This window comes from Sorex fumeus, unplaced genomic scaffold (genome assembly GCF_029834395.1).
Source record: "Sorex fumeus unplaced genomic scaffold, SorFum_2.1 ptg000226l, whole genome shotgun sequence".
In the NCBI taxonomy this organism is placed as follows: domain Eukaryota; kingdom Metazoa; phylum Chordata; class Mammalia; order Eulipotyphla; family Soricidae; genus Sorex; species Sorex fumeus.
This window is the reverse complement of record NW_026606283.1, coordinates 264,299-288,556: the sequence shown is the minus strand read 5'-3', so window position 1 is coordinate 288,556 and position 24,258 is coordinate 264,299. Positions and strand designations below refer to the sequence as shown.

Below are 24,258 nucleotides of genomic sequence, written 5' to 3'. Positions count from 1 at the left end.
TGGCATCAAAAGGGGACAAGCTAAGTACCATAAGTTTAGTAAGTTAAGATCATGGTCATGGGACAAACTCTGTCATGACCCAAAAAGAAGTAACTGAATAAGGACCCTGCTGGGATTAATAAAGAGGAACCTGGCCTGAGAACTGTGGTCTGGAATATATAGCGAGCGAGATGTCCCCAGGAAGAGATAACTTTAAGCTCTCTTACTTTGTTCATACAAAATGACTAGAAATATTGTCACTGTCACTGTCCTCCCATTGTTCATCGATTTGCTCGAGTGGGCCAGGTAACATTGTGAGACGTTGTTACTGTGTTTGGCATATCGAATACATCGCGGAGAGCTTGCCAGGCTTTGCCGTGTGGGTGGGATACTCTTGGTAGCTTGCCAGGCTCTCCGAGAGGGCGGGGCGGAGGAATCAAACTCGAGTCAACTGTGTAGGCCGTGTGCAAGGCAGGTGCCCTACTCGCCGTGCCATCACTCCAGCCCAACTAGAAATATTATAAGAAATAAATTAACTATGATTGTTTAAATGGATTACTAGCTGAGGAAAGGAGAAAGCAATACACCCTGGGTGGAATCCTGCCCTTGAGTAGATCTGCTAGTAATCTGGAGTGCTGAACACCCGGATGAGATCTTGTCCTTGAGTTAATCCTCTAGAACTTCCTCTGAAGGAGTGGCTTTACACTCTGTTGTTGTCACAATGTTCAACCCCATCTATGTGACCCCCCACACACACACACTTCATGATTTCTATATAACTATGCTGTAAGGGGTTCGAGGGGAAGAGGACTTTGGGATCTTTGAGGAGACTAGGATGAGAGAACTATGATGACTGGGACTATGACCAAAACTACAACTACGATTGTGCTGTAAGGGGAGAGATTGGACTACGCAGGGCGCAGGGGAGGAGAGAGAAATAAATTGATGACTGGCCAGCCTGGGGGCAGCCAGGGACCAGCTTGGGGCCCTGTTTCTTCGTTCCTCAGTCCTTTGTCCATCTGCTGCTGTGGGTCGGCCACCGAACACTTGAGTCCCGCATGCCCAGGCTTCTTCCTTTGAAACTCACACTGCTGGGCTTCTTTTAAGTCCTGTACCAGGGATAACGGGCTTCATTCCCCTGACCCTGAAAGAGTCTCCAATACGGCAGCGTTGGGAAAGACGAGTAAGGAGAGAGGCTGCTAAAATCTCAGGGCTCGCAGGGACGAATGGAGACATTATGGCACCCTCTCGAGTAAATCAATCAACAGTGGGACGACAGTGATACAGTGATACCAGAGCTAAAGGGATGCAGAGCGAAGTGCATTAAAGTGGGAGGAATGGAGACCCCTGTATCTCCTAAATTCACCACTTGTTTAGGGGCTGGAGAATAGTTCAGGAGTCAGGGCACAAGCCTTCCATCTACAGGACCCCCATTTAATCCCTGGCGCTGCGTTTCCTCCACCCCACCCCCAATATCCTGAGGTATAACCCTTGTGGCCTCTGAGAACTGCTGTGTCCCTTGGCCTGAGCAGTGAGCTGCCTTGCCCAGTTGTCCGAGCATTGCAGGGAGCAGTCCCATGCCCCTGAGCACTGGGAAGCTCCTCTAAAAGTTCTTGCTTCTCGACCAGAGAGTCGTGACAGGGCTGGTACATGTGCCCTTTGCAGGAACCCCTGGCTCATCCCTGGCACCACCTGATTCCCTGAGCACCAGTGGTATTTACCCTCATCCCCCCCCCCCCCCCCCCCAGAACAGAAGAAAAATTCTTGTTCCTGTGCGTGAAGATGGGCTGGAGCGATAGCACAGCGGGTAGGGCGTTTGCCTTGCACGCAGCCAACATGGCCGACCCGGGTTCGATTCCTCCACCCCTCTCGGAGCCCGGCAAGCTACCGAGAGTATCTCGCCCTAACAGCAAAGCCTGGCAAGCTCCCCGTGATGGATTCAGTATGCCAAACACAGTCACAACAAGTCTCACAATGGAGACGTTACTGGGCCCGCTCGAGAAAATCGATGAACAACGGGAGGACAGGACAGGATAGGACAGGTGTGTGAAAATAATGATGGAGTAAAATTAGGAGCAGAGCTTCTGTAGATACTGTTGAGAAGACAAAAGTAGAAGCGTCGAGAATAGAGCGACCGGAAGCATTCTTTTGGCCTTGCAGGGACTTTGCTCCCATTGTCCGCACGGTGGCAGCAAAACGCCGCCTAGAGCTCAGAGACTCGCTGCCGCCCCTCCGGCCCTGCCCAGCTGAGGCCGACATCGATTATTTCTCTGCAGTTGCTCCCCAGCCAGGACAGTATGACTGTTGGTTGTTGGTTGTCTGGTTGGCATCTTCAGCGGGTGACAGGTTAGTTTTCAGCTGTATGTCATTAACCAACCAACCAACCACATCAGTGCGGGCTTCTAACTAGTGTGAGGTACTCCAGAAGTTAAAATGTGTGGGTTCGGGGCTGGAGCAATAGCACAGCGGGGAGGGCGTTGGCCTTGCACGCGGCCGACCGGGGTTCGATTCACAGCATCCCATATGGTCCCCTGAGCACCACCAGGGGTAATTCCTGAGCGCAGAGCCAGGAGTAGCCCCTGCGCATCGCCAGGTGTCACCCAAAAAGCAAAAATAATAATAATAATAAAATAATAAATAAATAAAGTGTGCAGATTCCAGGGCTGTGGAGAACACTTTATGCACACCCTCTGCATGCAGGAGCACAGGGTTCCATCCCCAGAACTGCACAGTCCCCTGAGCTGTGCATTTGGTGGATGAAAGGGTCTCGTTTTCTCAGAAATAAGCATATGGAGCTGGAGTGATAGCACAGCGGGGAGGGAGTTTGCCTTGCACATAGCCGACCCGGGTTCAATCCTCAGCATCTCATATTGTCCCCCAGGCACCAGGAGTGATTCCTGAGCGCAGAGCCAGGAGGAACTGCTGTGCATCGCCGGGTGTGACCCAAAAAGCCAATAAATAAATAAACATATGTCTTCACAGGATCAAATATCTAGTTGCATAAATCTGTGGAACAGTTGCTTTTTCATGAGACAATTCAGAAAAGCCAGGGAGGACGGATAGGCAGCTAGCAGCTTGCTCTGTTCCAAGTAGCGGGTAATTAATATGAACATAAAGTACCCTGAGAAGTAGGAGTCAGTTGCCAGGAATAATAATAAAATGCAAGGTCCTTCTCATCCTAGTTCTATGAGGAAATGAAGTACTCTCAGCACCGATGCACTCAAGCTCTCGTCCTTTAAAAAAATGCGCTCACCATTCGTTCTCCTCTACGGTGGCCCTGCGCTTAAGCAAGGGGCCCCGCTTCTCATCAGAGTCCATCTACCCCGTCCTGCTTTGGAAAAACCTGCAGTGATTGTCAGTTTCTTTATCCCACAGACAGGGAGTACGTGCCTGCTGCTCTTTGTGATGTTGTGGGCAGTTAAAAACTTAACTGGGCATGACATCCTCTTGACAAAGTCTCCGGAGAATATTTCCCTCTGATCTGCTCACCTGTGGTGATTGGCTGGAGTGAAATGGAGTTTGGGTAGAGAACAAGAGAGGTTTCAGGGATGACCACCCGGCAATGCACAAGGGTGACTCCTGGTTCTGCACTCAGGAATCACCCCTGGCGGTGCTCAGGGGACCATACGGGATGCTGGGAATCGAACCCGGGTTGGCCGCGTGCAAGGCAAACCCGCTATGCTGTTGCTCCAGCCCCAACATCAGACCTTTTAAGGGGGAGGCAGAACCCGGAAACCAAGTATTACTTAGACGACAGTGCGTGTCCTCAGCCGTCCTGAGTTCCCAGGAGAGGTCGCCACTGTTGTCGCTCAGGCTCTGGGGTTTAAAGGGAACCAGAGCGATAGTGTGGTAGTTAGGGTGCTTGTCCTGCACGCAGCCAGTCGGGTTCGATCCCCAGCACCCCACGTGATTCCCCCACGTCCCCCCAGGAGTGATCCCTGAGCACAGAGCCCAAAGCACTGAGCACTTCTGGGTACACCCCAATTCCCCACACCCAGAATGTCATCCCAGTTAAGAATTTTCCCTGGATGGGGTTGGAGCAATAGCACAGCGGGGAGGGCATTTGCCTTACACGCGACCGGCTCGGGTTCGATTCTCAGCATCCCATATGGTCCCCCTGAGCACCGCCGGGGTAATTCCTGAGTGCAGAGCCAGGAGTATCCCCTGTGTATCTCCGGGTGTGACCCAAAAAGGAAAAAAAAAAAATTTTCCCTGGAGACATTGGACAAAAGCAGGATCCAGCCAACTGCAGGCCATTGTTATATCACCACATCATTGAATTTAGGCTAATAGAAACAAATTCACTATTAGAAATGATTGTAAAATTCAAATGTGCTCTGCTCTTGATTGGCCAAAGTAATACTTGGTTTCTGGGTTCTGCCTCCCCCTTCCTTCCTTCAGAGCCTTTAAAAGGCATGACGTCATCCCAGAAACCTCTCTCATTCTCTACCCAAACTCCGTTTCTCCCCAGCCAATCACCACAGGTGAGCAGATCATAGGGAAATAGTCTCGGGAGACTTTTGTCAGAGGCTGTCACTGCCCAGTAAGTTTTTATGACCCTTCCTATCTGCAAGAGTAGCTGGTATTGCTTTTCGGCGTGAATTGGACTAATTTTGCTCATTAAAGTGCTGACAGGGTTGGTGACTCACTGTGGCAATCGATTGAGGTGATCACAATAGCATAACCAGTCAGGAAATTCGACTGAGGCCTATAAAATTTTATTTGATGCTGGGTTTGTGCAGGTTGAAATATGCTCCCTTTATAGAAAATGCAATAATCAAAATCCCCAGAAACTTGCTCTTTTTGTTCCTTCAGTGTTTTTCTTTGGCTCTGGCGTTTTGATTTTGTGTGCTGTACGTGATCTTGATTAGTCAGAGCATCGAACTAAGCTTCCACTCAGGATGAACGAGGCGTGGGGGGGAGGGGCATGAGAGCCAAATCACAGAGATTAAAGTGGCCGAAATAGTGTGTTGGGGCCGGAACGATATAGCACAGCGAGGAGGGCGTTTGCCTTGCATGCAGCCGACCCGGGTTCGATCCTCGGCATCCCATAGGGTTCCCCAAGCACTGCCACAAGTGATTCCTGAGTGCAGATCCAGGAGTGACCCCTGAGTATCGTTAGGTGTGACCCAAAAGGCAAAAAAAAAAAAAGAAATGAAATGAAATAGTGTGTTTATTTCCCATATCCCCAGAGACAGGGAGCTGGGCCTGAAGGCTGAGGTTCTGCTCTGTGAGGGAACTTGGGGACTTCAGCTCCATCTTTTTTTTGTTTGTTTTGTTTTTTTGGGGGTCATACCCGGCGATGCACAGGGGTTACTTCTGGCTCATGCACTCAGGAACTACTCCTGGCAGTTCTCGGGGGACCCTATGGAATGCTGGGAATTGAACCCCGGTCGGCTGCGTGCAAGGCTAACAACCTCCCCACTGTGCTATCACTCCAGCCTCTTCATCTTTGATTTGACCCCATCATCTCCAGCAGTGTCGTCCTCCTGTGTTTGGCTGAAGTTCAATCACGCCACTCCCACGGTCCAATTAAAAGTGGAGAGATAGTCCAGTGATGGGGCACTTGCCTCGCCCCTGGTGCCCCGAGTGCAATCCCTGGTGCCCCCGAGCCCAGCAGGAGTGATTCCTGAGTGCGTGCCAAGCGTGCCCCCCTCCAAACACAACAACAGCAAAACAACCCTATGTGTACGAAGGAAGGGGCAGTTGCTTAGAGCACAGTCAGGGGACTCTGCATCTCAGGCCACTTTGTTACTGAAGATCCCTGGGATGGACGGTCTCCCACCCAGGGGAGCCATCACTCAGTCACCTCATCACAGCCGAGTGTGTTTTTGTGGTGTGGAAAGGCAGCGCCTAACCCGACTGTTGCTCAGTCCCTGCCCAGTGCCAGAGTCAGGGATGGGTCCCTGCTGTCGGAGCACCTTTCCTGAGCAGGCGGGATGCAGGCAAGACAGCAACCAAATCAGACATTCAGCCACATTTCCCGGGTCCCACTCTGGCACTAGAGACATTTCCTCAGCACATCCGGCAGCCCTGGGCCGTGGCATCACCAGGACGTGGTTTCCTGTAGTTCTTGTGGCCACATCTAGTTAGTGATGGGGGCTGGAGCTATAGCACAGTGAGTAGGGCATTTGCCTTGCACGCAGTCGAACCGGGTTCGGTTCCCAGCATCCCATGTGGTCCCCTGAGCACCGCCAGGGGTGATTTCTGAATGCAGAGCCAGGAGTAACCCCTGATCATCGCCAGGTGTGACCCAAAAAGGCACACACACACAAAAAGCAAACCAAAAGAACTAAAGTTACTTAGTGAGAGTCCATCCTCTTTGAACACTGGGGAGTTTTCTTTTCTTTTCTTTTCTTTTCTTTTTTTTTTTGGTGTGTGTGTGGGGGGGGGGGGGGCGGGGGTGGATCACACCTGGTGATGCTCAGAGCTGATTCCTGACTCTGTACTCAGGAATTACTCCTGGCGATGCTTGGAGGACCATAGGTGATGCCGGGGATCGAACCCAGATCGGCCACATTGCAAGGCAAACGCCCTACCTGCTATACTATCGCTCCAGCCTATTGTAGTGTTTTCAATGCTTGCTTCCCACTTCCAGAGATTTGGAACTCCAGAGTTGTTTCAGTGATCAGATACAGCTCTTTCTCTTGGCTGGACTCCTGCTTTCTGTTGCAAAACAAGTTCTCCGTATTTTGAAAGATTAGCACAATGGGTCGGGCATTTGCCTTGCCTGGCCTAACCGAGTTCGATTCCTCCGCCCCTCTTGGAGAGCCGGGCAAGCTAGAGAGTATCTCGCCCGCACAGCAAAGCCTGGCAAGCTCCCTGTGATGTATTCGATATACCAGACACAGTAACAACAAAGTCTCCAATGGAGACGTTACTGGGCCCACTCGAGAAAATTGACGAACAACAGGAGGACAGTGACAGTGACAGTGTTATCCTGAGGAAGGTCTTAATGGCCCCTGCCAAAATAGAACAGTCTTCACACTCTTTCCTCTATGGTACGTTTTTGTAGCATTCTCAGCAGTTTTTCATAACAGACAATACAAAAAATATATAGTATTTCAGTTGTGTTTTGGGACAGGGATTGGAGCTTGGGATGGAAACATACGAAATATGGCGGTGGGAAGGTGTTATGGTGGTGGGATTGGTGTTTGAATATTAATCACGGTCACAGTCCTCCCGTTGTTCATCGATTTGCTCGAGTGGGCCCAGTAACGTCTCGTCATGAGCGTTGTTGTTACTGTGTCTGGCATATCGAATACGTCACGGGAAGCTTGCCAGGCTCTGCCGTGCCGGCGAGATACTCTCGGTAGCTTGCCGGGGCGGAGGAATCGAACTCGGGTCAGCCGTGTTGGCTGCGTGCAAGGCAAACACCCTCCTGCTGTGCTACCGCTCCAGCCCATTTGAATATTAAATGTCATCAAATATTGTGGACTGTCCTCCCGTTGTTCATCGATTTGCTCGAGCGGGCCCAGTAACGTCTCCATCATGAGACTTGTTGTTACTGTGTTTGGCATATTGAATACGTCACAGGTGGGCGAGATACTCTCGGTAGTTTGCCAGGCTCTCCGAGAGGGGCGGAGGAATTGAACCAGGCTCGGCCAGGCTGGCTGCATGCAAGACAAACGCCCTACCGCTGTGCTATCGCTCCAGCCCTATTGTTTGTGGACTACCGTATAAAATAATTAAAAAAAAAAAGTGCTGGCACGCGGGTGCTGCTTCGGATTTGAACCCCAGAACCGCACAGTCCCCCGAGCACTGTGCCAGGAGTAGTCCCTGAGCACTGCCAGGTGTGGATCCAAAACGGAATCAGGATGGCCTCCATGTGCGTCCCTCTGTCCTGGTCCTCTTAAAACCCTCCCTGCTGTTGTCAGTTCGATGAGAGGGGCCGCGGTGTCCCAGGCACTCACACACCCTTGCGTCCTGCTCATTCGGTGCTGAGCGTCGCATCACTGGAACTCCCTGCTCAGGTCCCGCTTGGTTCTGCTGTTTGTTAACCTGACGTTCAGACATGACAACCACAGTCACCTTCCCGCCAAACCTGGCGCCTCCACATCAGGGACTTGCAGAGCACCTGGTGTTCCTAGGAGGGGGTGTTGCCCCCGCCCGTGGCCTGCCCTGCCCCGGTCAGGGGGGTCTGCAGTGCCGTGGCCTGGGAGAGTCGCACACGGATCCTGAAGAGCGGTCTGCCTCCCTGATGCGGCTCAGACTCCCGCCTGGCTGGGTCTCCATGGCAACCACAGCGGGCAGGCTCTCCTTCCCTCACATTTGGTTTGCCGCAGGAGCTTTATGGCTTCGGTCTCTCTGTGAAACCCTGAGCCCTCTGCTGGCGGGTGAGTCTGGAGGGGGAGGAAGAAACACAGCCTCTTCACTGCATTCGTCACGTGTGTGCTGTCCCGCCGAAATGCCTCTTCTTCCCGTGTTCCCTTCCCAGCAGACTCTGGTCTCAGGGTCTCTGCTGGCCTTCAGTGGACCTATGGGGCATCTTTGTCCACCCGGTCACGCAGGCGCCCTGACTGGCTCAGTCGTGGCTCTGTGTCTGCCGTAAACTCTGCAACGCCCTGAAGGGCAGGGCACTGCCCGCTGCCCAGGTTTGCGACCCACCCAGTGCCAGCGCAGCACTGGGCGGGCGTGTGCATGTGGGGACTCGAATGCTTTCTCTCAGCCTTTTGCTCCACTGAATCCACTTCTTCCTCCCCACCTCTTGGGTCTGAGAGCTGGTCTGGGGTCTTTGCTGGTGTTTATGTCAGTCTCCGTACTAAAGCAGTGGACAGTGAGGTGGCATGTATTCAGTTCCAAAGTGGTCAGGGCACCTGCCTATAGCCAGCGTTGTCGTATCTTTGTTCTTGAGTCTAGAGGCCTCTCCGTTAGCCAGGCACTGACTCAGCCCTGGGACGTCTGCGCTCTCCTGTGGCCCGTCTTTATGATGGTTGCAGATTAATGGGAGCATTTGGCGAAGCATGTCAGGGGACATTCATCACGGTCTTGCTGTACTTCACCGGCGAGGCCGCTTCAGCTGGTGTAGTCTGTTGGGGGTTTTTTGTTTTGTTTTGTTTTGTTTTTATTACCTAGGTTGACATTTAAGAAGGATATAATTTAAGATGTTCTTAGAAACTTTCCTCATGCCGCTGTAATGTTGTTTATTCAGTTCCTTTATTTATAAAATTGAAATAAAACTACTGCCGTGGTCTTGGAACGGAGACCGAAGCGCAAAGAGTCTAGAGCTGAGTTTTGCACTTGCTGTTTGGCATCAGCCCACAGCAAAGTCACAGCTGTTTGCTGAGGTCCTGTGGGGTCCTTTAGGGAGAGGAGCGCAACACATACGAAATCTGTACAGGCCCAGGGGCCCGTCTAGTTGACTCCTGGTTGCTGCAGGAAAGAGATTCCGGCTTGAAGAGTTAGTACAGTGTATAGCGCACTTGTCCTGCACTTGGCCAACTGGGGTTCGATCCCAGGCATCTCGTACAGTCCCAGCGCCTCTCCAGGAGTGACCCCTGAGCTCAGAGTTGGGAGAAAGCCCCGAGCACCACTGGGTATGGCCTGAAGCCCAAAATAAATAATAAAAGAGATAGAAAGGGGGTGGGGGTGGGGTGGATAAGAAAAAAGAGATAAGGAAGGGCCCTATAAAATAATGTCTTTTGGGGGCCGGAGCAATAGCACAGCGGGTAGGGCATTTGCCTTGCACGCGGCCGATCCAGGTTCGATTCCCAGCATCCCATAGGGTCCCCTGATCACCGCCAGGAGTAATTCCTGAGTACAGAGCCAGGAGTAACCCCTGAGCATTGCCGGGTGTGACCCAAAAAGCAAAATAAAAATACTAATAATAATTAATCACGGTCCTCCCGTTGTTCATTGGTTTACTCGAGCGGGCCCAGTAACGTCTCCATCAGGAGACTTGTTACTGTGTTTGGCACATCGAGTACGTCACGGGTAGCTTGCCAGGCTCTGCCGTGCGGGCGAGATACTCTCGGTAGCTTGCGGGCTCTCCGAGAGGGAATAATTAATAATAATAATAATGTCTTTGAAAGTGAAAAAGGAACAAATGAGTGAGGAGGCTGAGTTAGGAGTCTTTGTTGTTCTCTAAGAACTTCTCAGTAAGGCTTTTTGGTTTGCTTTCTGTCATGTGAGAGTTGAACCCAGGATCTTACACACACGAGGCTTGTGCGTCACCATTCAGCCACCTCCCCGACCCAGTGAAATCGTCTCAAGAATTTTCTCTTCTCTCTGGGTCTAGCCATTTTGTTTTCTATTTGGCTAGAGAAATACTTAAAGAAAATTAAACAATCTTAAGTAGTGATAAACATCATGAAAGAAAGAATACAGGGTGTGCGGGACCCGTGGCTGAGATCTCCAAGCCTGCTCGGATCGGGACAGGCCCCCTCCACCCAGATCCCCCATCTTCCAGTAGCTTGGCAGTCACACCCACAAGCTGCCCTCAGTGCCATGCAATCTCATCAAGATTCAGAGACTATAAAACAAAGCTCCGGGAAGAGAGTGACGCAGTATTTCGTAGAGCGGCTGTCCAACCATGTGGCCTCTTACACTCTAGCCCATTGATGTACCTAGAGCAGCACACACGTGTTTGGTTTTAACTTACTTGACTTGTATTCTCTCAGATACGGGCTTCAATGGCCCTAGAATGAAATACAACAACCTTCACACACTTCCCCCTTATTGTGGTGGGAAGATGCTCCCTGGTTGGGTGGGTGTTTGAATATTATCCATAATGAACTACTTTATGAAAATAAAATGTATAAAAATTGGGGGGGAAAAAGAATACGGGGCTGTCTAGTTTGTCATTGCCTGCAGCACGAAACTTTCTCCGATCTAAACAATATTAGATTTGAATGATAAGTGAAGCCAATCTCTGAAGATCAGAGGCAAGAGCATGTGCAAAGGCCCTGCGTTGACAGTTGCTTTAGAACAGAAAGGAAGCCAGTGTGACTGGAGTGTAGTAAACAGATGAGAGATGAAAATAATATGGCCAGATCCTTGGAGGCAGATGAACAATAAAATCCTATTGTCATTTGATTAAATGGGAAGCCAGTATAAGTTGGAGGAGGAAGAAATTCAATCGGGATTATAGTTTCAGGATATCATTTTGATTGAGGGATTCTTGTATGTGGAATGAGAGTTGAGATAGGAATCAAAGAGTGGAAATTATCATTTTATTTCAGTAGGCCACGCAAGACATGATATTGTGGGCTAAGATATCGACAGTTAGGGAAAGAAGGTGGTTTCAAGATCATTTTGTAACCACGGCTGGCAGGACTAGAAGGTAAATTGGATTGGGAATAGTCAGACTCCAGGAAAGTGAGAAATCAGAGATGTTGCTGAGGTAAGGCAACTGGCTTTGCAAAATGTGAGCCTGTTATCTGTGTGAGCTGTGGTTTTACTACAGCCCATGAGAGGAGCTCATACGTGGCTGGTAAGAATTTCATCCTTATTCTCACCACAGAACATTTTCTCTCAGCATTTTTCTTTTCACATTTTTTAATATTTAGGTTCCCAGATTTTAAGCCAGTGATCAGAAAACCCATTGGTGAGTGTTACTTGAGATTCAGTCATCTGACAATCAGTTCCTAAGTTGCATTTAAATTTGTTTTTCCTATAGAAGTACCCCAGCACATCTAGTGGTGCTGGGACATACTTGTGAATGAAGAGAACATACTCCTTCCATAAGGAAATGACTGTCTGGTAGGGTAAACTGCTTACCTAGTAATGAAATTAGGCAACTGGGTGCTAAACTCTAGTTGGCGTAATTTAGAAGAAGATGGAAGCATCATTAGCCTCTGAAACATCTTTTCATGGCTGTCGTAGTTTTCCTAGCTGCCTTCATTCAGTCCCGTATTTCATCATGTATCTGAAAGTCGGCGATTTCTGCATCTGTCTGGGAGCTCTGGAGAGAAGCCAGAACTGAGCGCCAGGACGTAGATGCTGCTTTGGAGGATAACTTTGGTTTTCTTACTCTTTTGGGGTGGGGAAGGCCTTGGGGGGCTGCCAAACAGTGTTCCGGGGGCCTGGCCCAGGTGATTTCTGTCCCTGGGTCCAGATGGTTTGATGCTAGGTTCTGAGGATGTGCTAAAGACCCCCAGGCCTGCTCATGGCGCTCAGGGTCTCCAGGGCTACATCTGGTGGGTGCTTAAGGAAACTTGTGATGTGGGGGTTGAACTCAGGTCCTGATACCTGCAAAACACTTGACCATTGAGTTTTTGCCTGACCCCCGTAAGCTCCTTACCTGGTCCCTGTAATTTCTTACCTGGTCCCTTTAATTCATTAGTCGACAGTAAACTATGACTATGAGATTATTAATCACTGTGTAAATGTTGTTTACACTGGACAAAACTATTTTTATTTCAACTGGTCATCTAGACATTTGGTTGGATGCCTTTCAATGCACAGCTAAGAATTTTTGGTAATCATTACGTAAATACAGCATTTAAATTACTGTAGGGAAAATTTCTTTTTTTTTAATTTTATAAAGTAGTTCACAATGTTTGATTACATTTAATATTCGAACACCAATCCCTCCCACCATGACACCTTCCCACCACCATATTTTGGATGTTTCCATCCTGAACCCCAACCCCTGCCCCAAAGCAAAATCAAAATTATTTTGTATTGTTTGTTATGAAAAACCACTGAAAATTTCCTTAGAGGAAAGAGTGTGAAGATTGTTTTATTTTACCCAGGAGCCATTAACTCCTTCTATAAGAGATCACTAATATGGTGTTAAAGCTTGGGCCTTGTGTGTGTGTGTGTATACATATATATATATACATATATATATATATATAATCACTGTCACTGTCCTCTGTCCTCCTGTTGTTCATCGATTTGCTCGAGCGGGCCCAGTAACATTGTGAGACTTGTTACTGTGTTTGGCATATCGAATACGTCATGAGTAGCTTGCCAGGCTTTGCCGTGCAGGTGAGATGCTCTCTCTCTCTCTCTCTCTCTATATATATATATATATATATATATCTGTAAAAAAACATTTCCCTCTAAGATTGGTTGCCTCCTACTTTAAGCCTACCAAATGTGGTGCGGTACTCTTGGCGTATGGGTGGTGTGAGGTATGAGTGGTGGTGTGATAGCACAGCCGCATTTGTGGCCATGCGGTCCACGAATAGGTTCACTTGTGGGTGAGGCTCAGCCTGAGTGTGTGGAGAGTGGCCGTGATCCTGGAAACAGTTGAGTTCTGGAGGTTTTCGGCTGCCAGGGCTGGGTCCGTTGGGGTGGGAAGGGGTCTCACCCGCCTCCCTCCCGGGCACCTCGAATGAAACAGCCTGGGGCGGGGTCCAGCAGCATGGTTCTGGCGTGGGTCATGTTATGGGTCTCTCTCCCGGAGTGAAGGACATGTGACTCTGGATCATGGCCAATGACAAAATTATCTGACACCAGTTCTGTAGAACCCAGAGACAAAACTTGATAAGCCTCTAGGATCTTGCTTGGTTATCTTTTACTCCTTTATTGCTCAAATAACTCAGTTTTTTTTTTTGTTTGTTTGTTTGTTTGTTTGTTTTTTGCTTTTTGGGTCACACCCGGCGATGCACAGGTTTTACTCCTGGCTCTGCACTCAGGAGTCACTCCTGGTATGCTCAGGGGACCCTATGGGATGCTGGGAATCGAACCCGCGTTGGCCGCGTGCAAGGCAAATGCCCTCCCCGCTGTGCTATCACTCCAGCCCCTCAAATAACTCAGTCTTAAAACACTTATGTAGCCGATATATAGGGATCCAAACACAACAGTCGTGGTTACTTTCTCAGCTACATGATTGTAGGCAAGCCACGTAATTGTTCTGAACCTCCTATGTACAATGAACATAATTGGTTGATAAGATTTAATGCAGTAATGTATACTATTAAAGGCTTAGCATAGTTTATGACACTGGCAGATACTGAATAAATGGTGACTTGACTAGTTGGCAAGAGTGTTTGGGCCAGAGAGACAGGACAGTGGTCAAGGCCTTGCATACAGCTGACCTTGGTTCCGTTCGCAATACCACGTACTATGTAGGGTCCCTAAGCACCACCAGGAGTAAGCCCTGGCCCCAATCCCCCACCCCCAAGTCTGTGAGGCATAGTTGGTTCTTGTTAAGAATAAATAGGAGAAGCTGTAGAAAGCAAATCACTTCACAATGCTTTGTCAGCATGTCTGATTTGGGGGGGGGGGGTAAACTCTAAATAATAGTGGTGAATCTTTTATTGAAACAATGAATCTAATCAAAGCAGATAGAGTGTTAATTAGAATTCATCTGCCCTACAGGGACTGGGAGGGGTGGGGGTGGGGTTTTATTGGGGTTCTTCATGGTAAAAAATAAGTTTTGGTAAAGGGAAATGTGCTTGATATTTGCATGACTGAGACCTAAACCTGAAAGCTTTGTAACCTTTACCATGGTGATTCAATAAATAAATAAATAAATTTTAAAAAAAATAAATAAATAAATAGGAGAGCTCCCCTGCCGTGACTGGACCCTGAGGTGCTGCCCATGAATGGCCCCCAGCTACTTATTAAGCTTCTTAATGGCCATGATCCCAGAGACACAAACAAATCTCGAATCTCGGAACTGAGTTGCTCTTGGCAGAAATGCCTCTGGGCTTTGCATTAAGCCACCTTCTTCGGACCATGCCAGATGGGAGCGGGTGCTGTCCCTCTGCCTGTTCCCTTGGGATCCCGGCAGCCGCCATCTTCCAGAATTCATTGGAAATCCAGGTACGGGCCAGCAGTGATGACACACTCTGGTCCTCACGGGATAGGGAAGAAGCCAGTCCTTCTCCTCCCCGCCCTGATGGGACCCTGAGATGCTGCCCACGAATGGCCCCCAGCTACTTATTAAGTTCCTTAACGGCCATGATCCCAGCGACACACAAACCAAGCGGCTCTTGATAGAAATCTCTCCATGGGGCTGGAGAGAGAACACAGTGGGGAGGGCGTTTGTCTTGCACACGGCCGACCCGGGTTCGATTCCCAGCATCCCATGTTGTCCCCTGAGCACCGCCAAGAGTAACTCCTGAGTGCAGAGCCAGGAGTAATCCCTGTGCATTGCTGGGTGTGACCCAAAAAAAGCAAAACAAAACAAAACAAAACAAAAAAACCAGAAATCTCTCCAGACCTAATTATTAAAATTTTAGAATGCACAACATCATATGCTATTCATAACCAGCAATGAAAATGATTCGTCTAATGTTGCCTTTTCGGCTGGTCTGCGTGTTGGGGGAAAATTCCAAATAATAATGGTGCGATTGGAGTAGAAATATTGAATGCCATCAAAGGGGAGAGAGAGTCAGAGATTGTCTGCCACAGTGTCTGGAAATTGTCTGCCACACAGGCGGGAGGTGGGGGTGGGGGGTGGGATGGGGGTACACTGGGGGTTTTGGTGGTGGAGAATGTTGCACTGGCGAAGGGATGGGTGTTTGATCATTGTACAACCGAGACTCAAACACGAAAGCTTTGTAACTGTTCTCACGGTGATTCAATAAATAAATTTAAAAAAAATGAAAGAAGAAATATGAAGATGAAGAAGGTTAAGGAGCCTGGCAAGCAGAAAAGATTCAGATAGCTCTGACTTGCTTGTCTCTCTCACTGCTGAACTCACGGGCAAAGTAGAGAGGAAGCAGCTCACCTCTGACGAAAATAAGGAACAATTATTTCCACTTTGACTCTTTTCCTGCCGCTGAAATTCTGCTGAGTCCATTTGAAGGTGGGGGGGTGGTTGGGGACAGAGGGACGCAGGGCTAAAGCACAGTGAGAAATCCATTCCCATCTTCATTCTGAAACACGGGTTTGGCTCTTCCACGAAAATGGAATGGCCCGTCTTGACATACTCATCTTGTGAACACAAATTCATTTTAAAACGCAAGGGGCGACCCGTATAACTCCTCCACTGAAAATGTTATTTCTCATGGTGACAGCTGTTAAGCTCCGCCTAGCATTCCGTGTGACATGAAGATGCGGTGATAGCAAATTTAATACAGAACTGGGGCTGGGCCACAGGAAAGAAGGTAGATTCACCATGAACTTTTCAAGGTGAATGCAAGACCTCACAAAAAGAAAACACGTAGGCATGAATTTTTTTTTTAAATACTGAGCTAATTGAAGACACTTAAGGAATCAACTAGATTCTATAGGTCATTGTGAAAATCTAATCCATTCAACATAAAAAAAGTGGACCTCTCCTCCCATTTATTTATACCTTCTGCCTAAGCTTGCCAATACAAGCTGTACACAGCCTGCTCATAGAACAGGATGAGTGACCCCATATGGCATTCGAGTTCAGGCCTGCCATGGCTTCAAGAACGCGGCTCTTCTGTGAACACTGGGGCTGAGCTGCCAAGAATGTACCTCTCTGATGAACAAGGGCTATTTCTCAGCTTAAAACAAATCAAGGGGGCTGGGGCAATAGCACAGCGCCTTGCACGCAGCTGACCCGGGTTTGAATCCCAGCATCCCATAGGGTCCCCCGAGCACCGCCAGGGGTAATTCCTGAGTGTATGAGCCAGGAGCAACCCTGTGTATCACCAGGTGTGACCTAAAAAGAAAAAAAAATCGAGAAGACAGATGTGCTTTACTGTCACAAGTGTGTTGAGAAGAACACTTCTCACGACTTGGGGATCCCTCCTCCCAACCTAGAATCTTTGCTTCTTTCTTACCACATGGCTCTGGACCAGTTTCATGTGGAATAAACTAGACCTATAAAGTCTTCCTAATAAGATCTTACTGTAAAACGTATTTTAAATTGGCCATTTTAATTGAATGATAGCAAAAGGCAGTACCGGAAATGGAGCTGTGTGAGATTCTCAGCGGCCGCCCTGGGTGGGGGATGGTGGGTGTGGGGGTCTTGGCTTCCAGTCCTTGCCTCGGAGTCTGGTGATTAGGAGCAAGTCAGATACCTGTTCCCTCAGCGTTTTGATCACTGAGATACATGCGTTAGACTCTTAATTTTTTGTTGCTGTTTTTGTTTGGGTTGGCTTTGAGCCTACACCCAGCAATGCTCCGGGCTTCCTCCTGTCTCTGCACTCGGAGATCATTACTGGTAATGTTAGGCTTTTTTTTCCTGGTGTCTGACAACATGCCATTTTATGATTCAGCTTTCATATCTAGAATCTCCAGCTCGGGTTGAGGGACACTGTACAAAAGTGCACATCTTTTTTTTTTCTTTTTGGGTCATACCTGGCGATGCACAGGGGTTCCTCCTGGCTCATGCATTCAGGATTCACCCCTGGCAGTGCTCAGGGACCCTATGGGATGCTGGGAATCGAACCCAGGTTGGCCACGTGCAAGGCAAATGCCCTCCCCACTGTACTATCGCTCCAGCCCCCAAAAGTGCACATCTTTAGGGTGGAAAGAGGCAGATTTGAGTGGTTCAGAAACCAGCTCATAGGACGTCCCGCTGGCAACAAGGTCACGGGCCTGGAGGGGGAAAATGATAGTCTTCAAATATTTTCTCGCTTTGGACTGATATTACGGGGGCTGAGGCTTTGGCCTTGCATGCTGCGGCTCTCATTGAATTCCCAGCGCCACTGGTTATGACCCATCCTTCCACCTGGTGGATAAAACCAATAAATATTTTGGAGCCTTTGGAACTATAGGTGAAGGCCTAGAATCAGGGACAAAAGAACCAACACTCAGCGAGCAATAGAGAATCTTATGTATATTGGTTTTTGTTTCTTGGGCTACCCCCAGCTGTGTTCTAGCCTCCCTTAGTTCCAGAGCCTCTTTTTCTTTCATACCATCTCCCCTTTCTAGCCAAACCAACTCCCTGATCTAGGTAACCCACCAACATTTCTTCCAAAGCTTAGGGACCTGAACATTTCATATGTGTAAGTACACACACACACGCACACGCACACACACACACACACACACACACACACACACACACACACACACCACATCTCATTCTAACACCTTTTAATCTTTTTTTGGGGGGGGGGGGTCACACACAGCAATGTACAGGAATTACTCCTGGCAGTGTTCAGGGGACCAAATGGGATGCTGGGAATCGAACCCAGGTTGGCCGTGCACAAGGCAAACACCCTACCCACTCCAGCCCCCACCATTTGATCTTTTTAAAAATCATCGTACCTAAAAATTGCATATGTATATATAGCACTGTCCTCCCGTTGTTCATTGATTTGCTCAAGTGGGTACCAGTAATGCCTCCATTGTGAGACTCGTGACTGTTTTTGGCATATCGGATACGCCACGGGGAGCTTGCCAGGCTCTGCCATGTGGGTGGGATACTCTCGGTAGCTTGTCAGGCTCTCTGAGAGGGACAGAGGAATCGAACCGGGGTTGGCCTCATGCTAGGCACACATCCTACCCGCTGTGCTATCACTCCACAAAAAATATGTGTGTGTATGTGTGTGTATATACATATATATACAAAAAAATTGAATTCTAATGCCTTTTTATCTTTTTACTTTAAAATCATATATTTTTTGAAAAATATTTTTGAAAATAAAGAACTTGACATCAGTATCTAAATGTCGTTGAAGATATTTTATGCAATCATACTTGAAATGTTTAATGAAAACAAGCATTATTTTCTGAAGTCGGGAAAACACAGTCAAGAAGCAGTGTTCTGTCTGGGGAGACAGTATTTCCTTGGAACCAAGGAACATGATTTTAACCAAGATCACATATACACGGATCATAGTCACGGTCCTCCCATTATTCATTGATTTGCTCGAGTGGACCCAGTAACATCTCCATTATGAGACTTGTTGTTACTGTGTTTGGCATATTGAATACATCATGGGGAGCTTGCCAGGCTTTGCCATGTGGGCGAGATACTCTCAGTAGCTTGCCAGGCTCTCTGAGAGGGGCAGAGGAATCGAACCCGGCTCGGCCAGGCCGGCTGCGCGCAAGGCAAACACCCTACCGCTATGCTATCGCTCCAACCCATATTCACAGATAAATATTTTTATTTTAGTCTGTGGGGATATTTGTAGATCTTCTCAGAATAGGGAAACAGGACTCAAATCTGGATCCGGACCTCTTTGCCTCATTATTCGTTATTGAGAAACGTTGTCATGTTGATGAGATCTCGACAGAGTATAGTAACAAGATTCTGAACAGACATAAGGTGTGGTAGAAGAAGGCTAAGAACTGCCCTGAGGTCATCTTGTTCTGTTGCCTTTATTTGGTCACAGCAGACCAAGGAAATGAGCAATTAACATAATACTTTAACACTAAGATTGTAAATTTTTAAAATTATGGATAATTATCAGCTATTTGAAGCAGATCTACCAGTTACCAAACAATTTTTTTGGTTTTTTTTTTTGTTTGTTTGTTTGTTTTTTGCTTTTTGGGTCACACCCGGTGATGCACAGGGGTTACTCCTGGCTCTGCACCCAGGAATTACTCCTGGCGGTGCTCAGGGAACCATATGGGATGCTGGGAATTGAACCCGGGTCAGCTGTGTGCAAGGCAAATGCCCTACCCACTATGCTATCACTCCAGCCCCACAATGTTTTGAACTAATAGAGTTAATCAGAGTTTAGATCTATAATTTAAGCAAGTTAATGTTTCAGCTTTTGTCTATTTTGGTTTGGGGGCCACTCTTAGTGGTGCTCAGGGCTTACTCCTAGCTCTGCACCCAGGAGTTGGCCAGCTCAGAGAACTATATAGGATGCCAGGGATTGCACCCAGATTGGCCCTGTGAAAGGCAGCACTTTAACCCCCTGTACAGCGCTCAGGTCCCTACGCTCCTATTTTAATGTTGTAGGTTTCTTTTTGCTCGAGCGGGCCCAATAACGTCTCCATTGGAGACTTTGTTGTTACTGTGTCTGGCATATCGAATACTCTCGGTAGCTTGCCGGGCTCTCCGAGAGGGGCGGAGGAATCGAACTCGGGTCGGCCATGTTGGCCACTTGTAAGGCGGACGCCCTACCCGCTGTGCTATCGCTCCAGCGCCCTTTATGCTTTATCATATTTCATCTTTATAAAAAAGTCTTGAGTTGTGGCTGACTTTCCCAGAATGTTAAAATAATTTCTGCACATCCTAGGCTTGCAAAAAGTTACCGTGGCACGCATCAGACCTTGAATTTGGCAATGGGTCGTGTCTGAGATACTGGGTCCTTCCTCTTTTTGTCATTCTGGGTACCACCTTGCCCTCTACCTCTCCTGGAGGAATTTCAGTCATCTAATTAGGACCAGGGAAGCCCACTTTCTATCGAAGCAGGATGAAAATCAGACTTTGATTCCTGTTCTCGATATTAGAAAGGCCTGGAGCGATAGCACAGCGGGTAGGGCCGTTTGCCTTGCATGTGGCTGACCCGGGTTCGATTCCTCCACTCCTCTCGGAGAGCCCGGCAAGCTCCCAGAATATCTCGCCCGCACGGCAAAGCCTGGCAAGCTCCCCGTGACGTCTTCAATATGCCAAACACAGTCACAACAAGTCTCACAAATTGTTGTGAGACATTACTGGTGCCCACTCGAGCAAAATCGATGGAGAACAGTGCCATCCAGCGCTATTATTAGAAAGCAAGCGTGAATAAAGGTCAGCTCTGGATCTGACAGGCGGGCTTGGTGTCTGTCTGAGCGTCATGTGCCGGGAGAAGCCGTCTGCAGGCTTGGCATCCCCCGGCAGAAGCTGTCAGGCTAACACTGATTGAAGCTGGACGGGCGGGGGTGGGGGGGCGCCCCTCTGTCCCCCCTCCCGCTCGCCATTGGCTTCCTCTTACTGCATTCTCCCCCGAGACACACACTTCTGCATACTCATTCACCTCCCCGCCGCCTCCTCCCTTCCCTGCCCCTTCATTACTGATTCACAGCGAGAGGCGGCAGCAGCCACCAGCCGGGCTCATCGCCGTCGTTGTCGTCTTCCTTGCTTGTCATGAAGCAGGGATTGCAATGAGCTCATCCCTTTTTCTCCCTGCAGCTCCGCAACTGCCCGACTGCTCCCGCTGCTACTCACGCGCACAGCTTCTCCATCAGACACAGCCCTGCACCCCCCCCCACCACACACACACACACACACACACACACACACACACACGCACGCACACACGCAGACACTGGCCCCGGGGCGTGCTCCCGCTGAGCCGCGTCGCCGCGTTTCCGTTCCTGCACTTGTAGGCGAACACTCTCTCCTGCATCACTCTTGACCATTTTCTCGCCGGCAGTGACTCGCGCCGGTTCCGTTGGAGACCGGGGTCTGACTTCCTGCTTCCCAGGGGAATCTGAGGCTTGCACGCTCTGTGGATATCGGTTGGCAAAAAAAAAAAAAATGTTCTTCCTGGGGCGACACTAAGCTGACAGTTCCCACCACAGACCCAAGCCCGGCTCCCCTCCCTCTGCACTTGGTCAAATCGTGGCTCAGTCTGGATTCCTACCTACTGCTCATGGAAGAAGGGGTGCCCTGCCCAGCCCCAGCTGCTAAGCTCCCACCTCCTGTGAAAAAGTCCCAGGACATGCACGACGAAAGGAGCAAGCTGGTGAATGAGTATGCGTGCCGGGTGCTGGAACTCCTGGGCATGGGGCATCGGCTGTTTGTGCCTCGTCTGCTTGCGGTGAGCCTGGTTTCATTCCACTTCATTTGGAGGGGGGCTGCCACCCTCGGCGAGCGTCCCTTGGGTCCCTGGAAGAGGCTTGCGGTCTCCTGTTTCCTGCACCTTCTCCCCACCAGCCCGCCCTGGGCCCTGTCCAAGCCTGGACCTGGCCACTCCTTCCTTGGCTCCCCAAGGTGTGCTCGGTTCTTTGAGCCTGCGGCCAATTAGTGGCCATGGACGGGAGGTGTTCTGGCCAGCAGGTGCAGCCAGGGAGCGGAATACCCAAGTATTCGACATCAGTGTTCTGCTGCTCGTGTCTCCAAGGGGTTAAATGTCACACCGGACACCGGGCTCTGTGTATCTGGATGATGTGCCATGCTTTCTAACCTCTGTAGTTTATTGCCAATTTGATGACTGTTGCTTTGTTGGGTGTGTGTGTGTGGGGGGGGGGTGTTTGTTGTTGTTCTAAGAGGATATTTACCCCCCGTTCCCAAATCCTAAGGTAGGAATTTAGAGATTTGTCTCCTTGAATATTTAATCTGTGTATCTTAAGGTATTGGGTCAGTGCTATGAATCTGGGAAGTCGGGCTGGCTTGTGTTTTAATTTCCGGAACAAGAGAAAAAGCACCTTTCCTCATTTCCTACCAAGGGTTAAAATTAAATACCCACAATTACCAGTGCAGGGTTTCTTTTCAGTGGTTTGGGAAGTATACCTAGCAACTGTTCTATAATGTCATTGGTCTGCAGTAGTCCTGTACCATTATTTGGTAATTGGGCAAGAAGAATTTCGCTTTGTCTATTCTGCAGTGGAGTTGGATGCCATTTGAGATGTTCCCCTCATTACGGTTCTCTCAGATGTGAGTCTTTTCAGAAGTACAATATTTACTTCACTGCATTTGGCTCTTCTCTCCTGCATCTTGCCCTCCAGAATCGTTCGTCTCCATTTCTAGTTATCAGTACAATCACTCACTCAGGCTTTAGGTATATATTTGTGAGCACATGTGGACTTTCCTGTATAATCGTCGTAAACATACTAGGAAGCCATGTCTAAAGGGATTTCTGGCCCTGAAGAAAGTCTATTTATCATTGCAGGATGAACTTAGATGCAGTGACCAATAAACAGTTACAGAGAGGGGAACAGTCTGAGAGATGCAGTTCCTTTGTCATTTAAGAAAAAAATGTGGAGCACTCAGCGCATATGTCTTAATGCCCACATGAGGTCATTGGTTTTCACTTAAGTCACATTTTTCTTAATAAAGGAGAAAACTGAAGACTCATGATCCTATTAGAGAGATGTTTTTTAAGTGAAGGAAAAAGCATTTTAGTCAGGAGTTTTGACATTAAGAAGCGTTAAAATGCATTTCAACAAATTCTCTGCTTCCCTTTGAAGAATTCTCTCCAGCTATTATATTTCCATATAATTTCTCTTCTTTACTTCAGAAAATATTTTATTTAGGAGAAGGAAAAGGAGGGGCAGAAATCACGTAGATTACAGAAGGGATCCCGTAGATTATGGAAGGGATCCCCCAAAGCAGGATTCCCTGTTTCCATGCTCTTAAAGACAACTTCGTGCCCCCAGGCTGCCTCTGGGAACCCCCCAGCATTTTCAGTTTTGTGCAGAACCGTCATGAAGAGTATTTCTTCTATTCAAATTTAGAAATGCCCTGTTGAGAATGACTTTAAGCTGCCTCGAGTTTTTTAAAAAAAAAAAATCTCCGATGCAACCCACAGTGACGTGTGCTCACAGTTGAGACGGGGGAGGTTGGAGACGTCGCGGGCAGTCACTGGGGGTTGCCCAGTTCTCCCAGTATCCCCGTGCAGATCTCCCCTGCATGCCAGGCAGGCATCTGTGCTGAGCTTCCTCCAGGGCCCTTTGGGTAGGGCTGGCTGGAACTGCAACAATTCTTGATGCGAATAGGATGTGCTCCGTGTCAGGGGCAGCGAGCGCCCTTTAATTAGCCAGGATGGCTGAGTTACTTCTCCAGTGCATGTACCAGGGCTAGTCCATTACCCAGACTGGTATTGTTTCACTGGCTAATGCCAGGGGGTCGGGGCTGCTCGGCACGGGCACCCATCAGAGGAATCCTGCCTCTGTGATGGTGTAGACTTTCCGTCACCTGCCCCGGGGCTCAGGTGAAGCTCAGGTGTCTCTGGGCCATTTTAGTTTCACATTTTAAACACAGACGCTTGTGGGTTAAATGCATACAGGTGCATTTTCGTCATATAAACCAACCTAACTTTGTAAAATAATCCAATGCCTGAAGACTTAAAAAGGCCCTCCCGTTGATCGTCGATTTGCTCGAGCGGGCCCAGTAATGTCTCCATTGGAGACTTTGTTGTTACTGTGTCTGGCATATCAAATACTCTCGGTAGCTTGCCGGGCTCTCCGAGAGGGGCGGAGGAATCGAACTCGGGTCGGCCATGTTGGCCGCTTGTAAGGCGAACGCCCTACCGCTGTGCTATCACTCCAGCCCTGAAGACTTAGTAAGAGAATGTTCCGGAGGTCTGAGACTCACTTGGGAGCATGGACCTTGGGCTAGAGAGGCAGTGCTTAGCAGAGGCCTAGGATTTCCTGCACCGATATTTTAATTTGATTTTTAATTTGATTTCCTGCATTGATATTTTAATTTGACCACAGTAACGCCTCTGAACTCGATTTACTGTTCCCTGATTCGCAGAGAGATGATGGAACTATGAGGCCAGGGGTGAACAGTGGCTGGTATAGCACCCCTTTGTTGGAGTGACAGTCTGGACTCGAGGCCTCTCCCCACAACATTGG

The 24,258-nt window shown here is 48.8% G+C and overlaps 1 protein-coding gene across 3 annotated transcripts in view; it reads left to right on the top strand.

Annotated features, from left to right (window-relative positions):
* The window catches only part of RABGAP1L (RAB GTPase activating protein 1 like), a 393,084-nt gene that overhangs the window by 266,413 nt on the left and 102,413 nt on the right, over nt 1–24,258 (top strand). Inside the window, exon 1 of one of the 3 annotated variants that reach the window (XM_056108614.1) lies at nt 21,308–21,500. The exons of the other annotated variants lie outside the window; for them this stretch is intronic. Within the exon in view, the coding sequence (XP_055964589.1) occupies nt 21,333–21,500 (168 nt within the window). The 5' untranslated portion in view covers nt 21,308–21,332. Of the gene's footprint in view, nt 1–21,307; nt 21,501–24,258 lie in introns of those variants that run through there. 3 annotated transcript variants of the gene reach the window in all.